Genomic DNA, 10,872 nt, shown 5'->3' on the forward strand with positions numbered 1-10,872 from the left:
ATAGATAGATAGATAGATAGATAGATAGATAGATAGATACCAAATCACAGAACAAAACAGTGATGTTGTTTACTTGTTAACACCATTTATTAACGATGCTCCATTATAATAGAATTATAATTCGATTTACAATGATTTATAATTTAAACAGCATGTTACATTACAGTGAATTTTTATATTACAGCTTAAAGATAGAAGTTGGGTCTTTCTGGCAGATATTGCCCATATAATGAAAGACACATCTACTGTCTAACATTTGAGGGTTATTTAGAACTCTGATATTACTAGTTAGCAAAATATTAAGACTGTACAGCTGTATAAAAAAAAAAAAAAGTTTTATCATCTATGATTTGTGCAGGAAAATCAGGAAGTTCCTCATCCTGGATAGAGTCTGAACAACATAACATAATATTTGGGCTATATTTCTACATTTTATTATGTAACCAAATGTTATTTGTAGATGGTGGGGCTATCACAACCCCTGCATAATTAGAAATAATCAACCAAAGAATCAACCAACAACATCATCTGAACTGATCATCCTGAACAAGTGGCAGGCCATGGAAATGCACAATGATGCTGACTGTTGACATAGGCCCTGTCTCAAATGGATCCCTAAAAACATGTGTGACGTAACGCCGCTTTGACTGTCGGGAAGAAGTTTGCTCCGGAGCCCGCTTCAGTGTGGGCTTGGCAAAAAGTGCTCATCGAGGGCGCATATCGACCACAAAGGGGGTGCTCACGATATGAAGTGTGCCATTTGGGACAGGGCCATGGTCCTCAGTAGATTGTAATGATAGCATGTAAAGGTTACAGCGTCACGAGATTTCATGACGGGCTGTTCTGCTGCTCAAGAATCTCCATAGGCACGGTTTCTTTGAAGTCACTCAGTTTCCTGGAGAAGGAAGACAGTCTTGTGCTTATAGAATCTCTTTTCTGTGTCAGCATACCCCCGTAAATCTGCCACAGCTGCTCCCGGAAGTGATTTCCCACAAAACAGTACAGGAAAGGGTTTATGGCAGAGTTGGAAAAGCCGAGGCAGAGGAAGAATGGCAGGAGTTTATGCATTACTTGGATCATCCAACAATCCCACTCCACCCCCAGCTCTGCCAGAGCTCCGAGAAACGCCAGCACGTGGAATGGGAACCAGCAAAAGAAAAACGCCAATACCACGGCGGCCACCAAACGCAACACGTGGACCAATCGGCCAGAGTCTTGCTCCAGGTTGTTCGGGGTGGCTAAAAGGTGCACGGCTATTAGGCTGTAGCAAGTAGCTATGACAACAAACGGCAAGAAGAATCCAAGGATGTTCTTTGCAAGAGTTAACCCAGTTTGCCAGATGGAGCTGGGGTAATAAATGACACAAGCCGTGACATTGTAACTGGGAAGAGTGTGTATGTCACGGAACACAACTGTTGGCAGCGTGGTCAGAGCCGCAATGACCCAAATGATGGCGCTGACACATCTGGCCCGGTTTATGCTCCTACTGATCTGAGAGTGCAGGGGGTAGACAATGGCGTGATATCGATCCACACTCATACAGGTGATGAAAAAGATACTAGCATAGACGTTTATAGTGACCAAACCCCCACACAGCTTACACATAACCTTCCCAAAAACCCAGTTGTAATCCAGTGAATAATACACAGCCCAGAATGGCAAAGAGCTCAGGAACAGCAAGTCCGACATGGCTAGATTCATCAGATACGTGTTGGCTACGGTTCTTCGGCCTGAACTGTGATACAGCACACACAACACCAGCATGTTACCAAGAAAACCCAGTAAGAAGATGAGGCTGTAGAAGACGGGGATCACTTTCTTCTGGTACTGCGAAGTTGAGGAAGACATGTCACATGAATTCGTCATATTATGCTGTAGCAATGACACATCGGGTGAAGTCAGGTTATGGGCGGAGTCTATCTCCATGGTGACACTGCTGATTATGCAGATGATTCTGAAGTTCTGTAATGGAAAAAAAAAAGTTCTCATGTGAAGCAGAAATGATGAAACATGTTATTGTAGCCTTGTGATAAAATGCAAAATCATCTATCATACTCCTTCACTAGAACTTCTTGATCCCCTACCCTCAAGTAGAAAATACAAGATTGTGAAACTCCTGAACGTTTCGCCCAAAAGCAAAGAAAAAGTCATAAAACAGCTACAAGTCACAGGCTGAATTTCACAGGTTGCCAGAATAAACACAGAAAACACTCTGAGTCCTATTTAAAGTCTTGTCCCACGGTTGTGTACAGCCTCATTGTCTGTCTGTTACGTGATTAGAGCTATAAACCAGAGGGAAAAAATCCCACCATATACTGACCATCGACAGTCCACTGGGACTGGTGTTGCAGCATCCTCTCCTTTACATCTTGTCAGTGTGAGAAAGAGAATCTATGAGTGAGAGAAAGAAACGTGAGAAAGCGAGTGTGTGAATGTGTGTAACCGTAGCTCTGGTGAGTTTGGGTCCAGCGCAGATGTGTTTTATAGCTCTCAGTAGGCTGCTCATAATACATCTGGTTACTGTTAACATAGGCGGGGGGCACATGCAGATATTTGATTGGCTAGGATATCAGTTGTGGAGTTTGGGGGGTGTACGAACAAGATTCAGTCCTGCTCCCCAATAGTATGTACTGTATAACACAAAGTAGGTGCCCAGTCATTCTTTTCATATTTTACCAATGAGATCAAGTAATGTATGCATAATAATTGCACAACATATAATCACACACTGGCAATCGCAATCACAATCAAGTAACATAAGATCAAATCCTTTAGCAACTGCTGACATATTTAGCAGATTGAAGTTTTTTTTAAAGGTAATGCCAATTATTTTAACCATGATTAGATCTAAAAATGTAAATAAATGATTCCTTATATTAAAAATATCTTTAAGTTTTAATATGTTGAATATTAGGAATCTGCTTGTGTTATATGATATACTAAGTGAACAAGTTTCTCATAATTTATATCCGCTCACCACTGTCATGATAATTCATTTATGAAGATTAACATTACACACTCTGAGCCCTAAATAATGTTCACAGCTGTTGAAAATAATTCCAGTCATATTTCAAATGTTGCACATGTTCTTAATCAGAATGCTACGCCGGTCAAGTTCACACACTTTCTGTTTAAGTCATTGGAAAGCTTAGTTATTTAATATAATAAATGAAAAATGTAAGTTCTTTCAGAATGATGCAGTAATAGATTAACCACTCAAACGATCTAAACTATTTCCCTCATATTTGTTTCATATTACACGTCATATGGCTTTAGAAGAACTGCAAAGTCCAAATTTGCCTACAGTGATTCTGCTCCCTTGAAAAAATGACATTCAAACTCACAATTTATAAGTAAAATGAGAAAAATTTACTCTAATACATTACAGTAAAGAAAAGGAAATAAAGTGACGCCACAGTGCAAAACATAAATACTTTAGACTGCGCAAACATATCATTTTCATTAACTGATTTGATAGTTTGTAGGCTGGAATTGGAATTATGAAAGAGATAATGAGATAAATAGTTTGATAATAATCTGACATGATCATAATAGCAATAGCACTAGGAAATTCATCCCACTGGCTAATGCAGCTCCTTACATATTTTCCAGATATACTTCTAATTTTACATTCAGGATCTTAAGAAGTTAACTTAAGGTAACTTAGTAATTTTTCTTGCAGGATGACTTTATTTCAAGGTTAAAAAATGACCACAGCACTCTGCAGCTTAACATACCTTTCAGTTTCCGGTGCAAAGTTAGAGAAGTCTTCAGTCCCTCCGAGCTGTCGATAAACTCCTGGCACACGTTTCACGCTGAAAAACGAGCCAAAGAAAGCTTAGCCCCCAGCAGACTTTTCCATTTTGGAAGTGGAGTTGATTCTCTGCGTGTGTAAGTATATGAGGGAGTGAACAGCCAACCAGATGTAGGATTTGTTCAAATAGTTTTCACGTCCACATTTGTCCACTGGGAAAAGGAGGGTGGAGAAGGATGTTTTAGGGGGAGAGAGAGAGAGAGAGAGAGAGAGAGAGAGAGAGAGAGAGAGAGAGAATAAGAACAAGAAGAAGATGAAGATGAAGACGAAGACGAAAACAAAGAAGTGTTTTTTTTCTTCTTTTTGGTAAATGCAGAAAGAGAGAGAGAAGGAAGACTGCAAACATAACCAGGAAATTACCTGAAAAATTAAAGACAGATGTCCCACAGTAATGCTTATTTGTGCTGCAGTAATGTTTCATCATCTTTCGCAGTGAATAAACCTGCAAATGTCTTTAGATCTGTTCTTTCTAATGTACATTTCCGCATTCCTGCTAATGAAAGTGCTGGTCGCTGGTCTCACGAAAGTTTTGAGGTTCTGCCTCTTAACTGTTGGGTAAAATCGTGTCCTCTATCAAACACTTTTACCCAGAGTGTGAAAGCAGATAAGCTTCTTAAAACACAGGAAATATAGAGACGTCAGAGCCTCTCCATTCACTCTGGACTCTAGTTACCGTGGCGACGACCCAAAGAGAGACCCCTCAGAGGTCACGGTCAGATTTGTTCTAACAATCTCATAACGAGGCAGATAATGACTCAAACGAGGAGAGCTGAGATAACCGAAATGGCCAATTACAGATGACATTACACAGAAGCGTGCGTGTGTTTACAAATTAGTATGTCCAAACAACTGAAGGAACAGAACATGCTTTTCTCATACTTTTGAGTTTCTCAGTGGTTGTCAAACCCAGTGTCTGAAAACACTTTCTTTAATAAAACTTTGATCAAAAGGAAACAATGTTGCAACAAAGAGGCTTTTTTGGGGGGGGGATGTTTGCATGTTCAGAGCTGCTTTTGAAATCAGAGTGTCTCCTGAACCTACTGGCTCAAATTCAGCCTCTGTTTCAGAGAGACACTAGAACTAGGTAGCGATTGATTCGAAGGGGACTCTGGAATTCTGGCTGAGTTGATTCGTTTGGTCTGGACATACTGAGCATTGCTCTTTAACTTAACATAATTGAAGGCTGAAGGGTGGAACAATGTACAGCTGTGGCTACTTAAAATAACAACATTTAACAGTAGAAGCATAACTCATAACTGACATCATAGGCAAACCAGCAGCTGTTTTTATAGAGAAAATGGAATTTGTATTGCATACACCTTTGATGCAAGTCTAAAGCTGCATAAACAGAGGCCAGTTAAACTCCCCTCCTGACATTCATTATTGGGCATTATTCATTATTACGGTGGCTTTTGTTCAATTTTATGACTTCACTCATCCATGGTCTGAAAAAAAAAATATTGATCAGCAAGAGGATTAATATTAAAGCATCATTAAACAAAGTTCTATGTGTCATGGTTTGTTTGTTGGTGAATAAATGCTTTTAGAAATGCTGTTATTGTGAGAGTGAGCATGACATCCAGTGCGTCTGACCTCAGTGAGGGCACTTACTTAAATCCATATCCATCCTCTGTCACTGAAAAATGTCCCTCTTCTTAAACACTTCCTTCTGCCATCCATCAAGGTCAGAGAGAGAGAGAGAGAGAGAGAGATAGTTAACAAATATTTATTATTCAGTCATAAATGAATCTTAAGAAAGAGTAAGGAACATGAGAAATCCTGTTTGATCACTCAGAACTGAGGGAAGGAAGGAAATAAGGAAGGAAGGGTGGGAGGGAGGGAAGAAGGATGGATGGAAGGAAGGAAGGAAGGAAGGAAGGAAGGGAGGAAGGAGGGAGGGAGGGAGGAAGGAGGGAGGGAGGGAGGGAGGGAAGGAGGGAGGGAGGGAGGGAGGGAAGGAGGGAGGGAGGGAGGGAAGGAAGGAAGGAAGGAGGGAAGGAGGGAGGGAGGGAAGGAGGGAGGGAGGGAGGGAGGGAAGGAGGGAAGGAAGGAAGGAAGGAAGGAAGGAGGGAGGGAGGGAGGGAGGGAGGGAGGGAGGGAGGGAGGGAAGGAAGGAAGGAAGGAAGGAAGGAAGGAAGGAAGGAAGGAAGGAAGGAAGGAAGGAAGGAAGGAAGGAAGGAAGGAAGGAAGGGAAGGAGGGAGGGAGGGAGTGAGTCATGTTTTCACTGATTAACTTAATTGTATTTTGTAAATATAAACACATTTGGATTTTGATGGCTGAAACACACTCCAAATAAGTTGGGATAGAGGCATGTTTACCACTGTGTCACATCACCTTTCCTTTTAATTACACTTTTTAATTGTTCGGGAACTGAGAATACTAACTTCTGCAAGTGGAATTTTTGCCCAATCTCGCCTGATACGAGACAGCTGCACAACAGGCCATGGTCGTCGTTGTCTGATTCTCCTTTTCATGATGGGCCATACATTTTCAATAAGAGACAGATCTGGACTGTCCAGCACATCCACTCTATGGTGTTTAGAAACCACTCTGATGAAGCACGTGCTGAATAAGTCCTGGTATTGTCTTGCTTCCCAGGAAAGATGTCATCCTGATGGCAGTGTATGTCTCTGTACAATCCCAGTATACGCCTCCACGTCAGTGATACCTTCACACACATGCAAGTCACCCCTGCCATTTGCACTGATGCGCCTCCAAACCATGACAGATGTTTGCTTTTGCACCTGTCGCTGATGAAAGTCTGGATGGTCCCTTTTTTCTTTGGGACCCAATGTCCGTTTCTCCCAAAAACAAGCTGAAACATGGACTCATCAAACCACAGCACACATTTCCACTGTCCTTTAGACCATCTGAGATGAGCTCGGGTCCAGAGAACTCACCAGCATCTCTGCATTGAACTGATGTATTTCTCCTTATGTAACAGAGATTCAAGCATTTCTTGATGCAGACCGTGTAAAGCGAAAACGGTTTTCCGAAGTACTCCCAAACCCATGTGGCTGTATTTAACAGAGTTTCTCATGCAGTGCCATCTGAGGGGTCAAAGGTCACATTCAACAGAGGTTCCCTGTCTTGTACTTCACAGTCTGAGATTTCTCTGGAGACCAAAAATCTTAGCAATCTTGCATTGAGAAATGTGATTTTTGAATATTTTGACAATTATCTCGGCACAAAGTGGTGAGCCATGACTCATGAGCTCCTTTTACTCTCAATCACGATACCCTCAGCTTACCAATTTACCTATTGTGGGCTGTTTCAAAAGAGTTGAACTCTAAAATTCTATAAGTGTTTCACGTTAATTTTGCCTGAAGGTCAGTGAAATAGGAAATCTTTTCTTTGAACTTTTGTCAGTTAAATAAATTTAAAAGAGAATTAACAAAATTGATTTTATTGCATTTGACAAAATGTTCCAAGTTTTCATGATTTGGGGTTGTACTAAATTCCTTGTTTTTCCTTGGTCATATGCAGTGCAGTTAGCCACATATGTCAGCAATGATTACTTCAGAGCAACAGATGTAAATTACTTGGTTCTAACTGAGAAACATGAAAGAAATGGTTTTATGTGACCATTGGGAAAGGGAACATCTTTGTAAATGATCACAAATGGCACACATGTTATACAGAGATGATTTTGACTGAATAAAAGAACTTAGTCTTTTATTCACTTCACTCTGATCTGAAGGACAGATTTTCAGGTGAAAAGATTACACGCACGACTCCCACAATACAAAAAACAAATACAATTACTGAGCTGCAGTTCTTTCTATGTGGCAAATTGTCAATATCTTCAGATGTCCTTTTTATTTATTTGAAGAATCTTTCAAAAGGATTTCATTGAAATGTATTCATTCTGACAGGAAATGCAGCTCTGCCATTATTTATTCTTTTGTAAACTGCACTCTTTTGAGCCGCCTTTGTGTTTATGTAAATGGCTGACACTTGTAAAACTTGTTTTAATAGGGAGCTTTATGATTTTATTATCATGGCTTACTGAATAAGCGGTTTTGTTACGTATAGTAATCTGGACCTGACAGACACTGACCTGACACTGAGTCTTGTTGTGTAGATTTTGATTAAATGAAGCTCCAAAATTTGGGATCACTATGGATATTTCCGGAACACTGGTTCATTTGCCTCTGCATCATTCTACAATTACAGTAGCTTGTCCATCTAAAAATGTTCAAAAAACAAAACTTATCACTCATCTATTTAACATTGGATTGCAATTAATGAGAATGTTTGATTGTTAAAGAAAAAGTTGTATAGTTTTCTATAAGAATTGTGTACATTGCAGTTTGACTTTGTTCTATCTAAGTGAGAGATAGCACTTGTGACTACAACTGCGAATAACTCTTCTAGAGAATTACACAAGCACAAATTATATTGGGCTGAGAAAGAGCAGTATTCTCAGGCTCACAGTAACCTTGAGAATCCTTGCTAAATACTGATTTGATCATATCAACTCATTTTAGTGAGCCACTGAATCTTATTAAATGTGAAAACACATCTTGACTTACTTAAATGAGCAATTGGTTTTACTCTGGCTGTAAAAGCATTAAAGTCCAGCTGAAATCAAAATTGACCCTATTTACTTTGTTAGTGCATATTACTAGTCTTGTGGTGAACAATTAATCCGTGCAAGTTAAAACAGAGAAAAAAATTGTTTGCCGTCGTAATCTTTAATCAAAGTCTGAAAAGTTACTTCCGGTCTGGAATGGCGTTCCTTCTCTGATGATGTAGGTTTGATGGCTTGGGTTGGGAAACGCTTAACCACTCCCCTCAAACCGTTAGTCTGTTATGAGCAGAGATGGAGAGGAGGAGCGCTAGAGTAAAACCCTGCCCTCTGTTCAATATTCCTTTTCACTGGGAAATACGTCACAACACTGGAGAAAAGTCGTTTGCAACTTCCGGTTCACGCGGACCTTAAGTGAGAACGTTTTATTTATTTTTTATAAAAGTACACATTTTTTAATTCAAAATAAAATAAAATTAACTATTATAGTACATCAAGTTTTGGGCATACATTAAAGATTAGGCCTTCTCACATACTGAAATTCGAAGTACTTTTTTCTAAATTCATCAAACATTTAAATATGTTTACACTTCGACATATAAAGTCAAATGACTGCAGTCACAGTACTAACAATATATATCTGAAGAAATTATTAAAATAATGCTGTGAAACATTCAAAATCAAATTAAATCTTAAAAATAAAATGTCTGTTATGCTACTATAATTCTTAACAGAGGAAGTAAGAAATAAACAGAAAAAGAATGGGGGTTGGGGTGGGGGGGGGGGGGGCTGAGAATATACAGGATATTTACGTTCGGAACAAAACACTCAAAATCCCAAGCTGCGTTTCTTCTCCCTGATGGACAATGAAATGTGTGTGAGAACAGCATGAAACCTGTATAAGTTTTACAACTGCACAATGTCATGATTCAGCATAACCAGATCATAAAATAGCTTGTCCAATGTGTCTATACTAAAGAAAAAAGAAAAAAAAGGACAGACATAAAGTCCTGAACACATTCTGTTCCCTGTCAAAGAGCATCAGCAGCTCTCCCTAGTGACTGACAGAAGAACTCAAGAGAGAGAGGAAGAGAGAGGGAGGAAGAGGAAGGGTCACAGAGGAGACAGGATGCTGGTTTGGGGGAGAGTTTGAAGGGCTAAATTGGGAGCCAGCCTCAATGTACAGAGAATGAGTCACAAACCATCCTAGGCTAAGGGCTCACCCTAAACAGTAATAATAGACTTCACTGTGTGAGAATGTGTGCGGTGGCATGTGATTGTGGGAAACAAAAAACAAAAAGCCAAAAGCACATTGTTGTGGAGAAAACACCCACGATGCTCACTTCTCATTAATCTAATTTGACAAACACCTGATTTTATTTGATCTGACAAAACCACAACTAATAAACATATACATAGTTGAATTAGCCTTTCTCAGTGTTCATTTTTCATCATTTATCATCTTAGAATGGCCAGGTAAGGCTACAGACTGGAGGGTTCTCTGTCTTTCTGTGTCTATTGTTTTAAATACTACATAAAGGAGAGATTATTTAAATGTTTTTCGCGGCATATCACTGAATTTAATCGCAAAGAAAAAAATAACAACAAGAGTTATTTTAACACTATAAATAAGGTGTTGTCAGGAACCCCAACATAAAAATGTGTGATTTCCTTAGTAACACAGTTTAAATCTGACCAGGTTTTTCAGTTCATTTGCCTACCTTTTAATCCTTTGCATATCTTGGATTCATCCCTCCACAGTAATGTTCTATAGCCTACAGAAAGAGAAATTGATGTTTTATGATGGTTTTATAAAACCATGGTCAACAAAAGATTTTTGAAAAGAAGTTGTTTCTTTTAACCACAATATAATAAAATATTGAACAAAATGAATATAAATGTTCTAATACTAAACAAAGGAAAAACGATTTAATGCACAGACCCCCCTGCTGTAGCCTACCGTATGAGACCCCTGGCTGAAAAACACGGGAAATAACTGCACCAAAATTAAAACAAGGACCATGCCATTCTTTTATGAATGCATTTTAACTAATAGATTGATTTCGTATCTCTTTATAGGGTACGTAAGCGTAAAGTAATTGATATGTAGAACAATAACGGTGGAAGTCAATTCCAACATTTAGAGATTAATTGTAGATTAAATCAGGCCCGCCCACAGAAATGACTGGGCCCCTGAAAAGGTCCAGTGAATGGGCCCTCCCCAAATCTGCTATAGGCTACTCATATCATGCGTGTGTGCTCTCTCTCTCTCTCTCTCTCCTACATTAACACATACATTTAACTGAGAGAGAGGTATGCACCCCCTGGGGTGGGTATGCAGCAACAATTTAGAATTTATAATAGCCATATATTGTAAAACAAATGCACTGAAAAATAAAGGAAACTTTCATAATTCGTTTTGTACTAATTTATATACTTGAAAGAGTATATTTATATACTTCACATTAAAGATGTGAATGATTGGGCCAGCCCAGTGACCATCAAGAAAAGAACCAATGGGCCGCT

General features: G+C 39.3%; 1 protein-coding gene across 3 annotated transcripts; it reads right to left on the reverse strand.

The window, feature by feature from the left end:
* Window positions 1-65: 65 nt before the first annotated feature.
* agtr2 (angiotensin II receptor, type 2) lies at window positions 66-4,412 on the reverse strand. Of its 3 annotated transcripts, none has more exons than XM_082169701.1 (4): window positions 4,175-4,412; window positions 3,738-3,883; window positions 2,321-2,391; window positions 66-1,962 (listed from the first exon to the last, which is right to left on the reverse strand). In XM_082169701.1, the coding sequence occupies exons 3-4, from the start codon at window positions 2,321-2,323 to the stop codon at window positions 829-831; spliced, it is 1,137 nt and encodes a 378-aa protein (XP_082025827.1). In that variant the 5' UTR covers window positions 2,324-2,391; window positions 3,738-3,883; window positions 4,175-4,412; the 3' UTR covers window positions 66-828. The 3 variants fall into 3 exon arrangements, with proteins under 3 accessions (XP_082025827.1, XP_082025826.1, XP_082025828.1); XM_082169700.1 differs by having other exon boundaries at window positions 3,738-3,966; XM_082169702.1 differs by lacking the exon at window positions 2,321-2,391 and having other exon boundaries at window positions 3,738-3,966.
* Between the last annotated feature and the right edge of the window lie 6,460 nt (window positions 4,413-10,872).

This window comes from Leuciscus leuciscus (assembly GCF_965113295.1).
Source record: "Leuciscus leuciscus genome assembly, chromosome: 5".
Classification (NCBI taxonomy): Eukaryota; Metazoa; Chordata; class Actinopteri; order Cypriniformes; family Leuciscidae; genus Leuciscus; species Leuciscus leuciscus.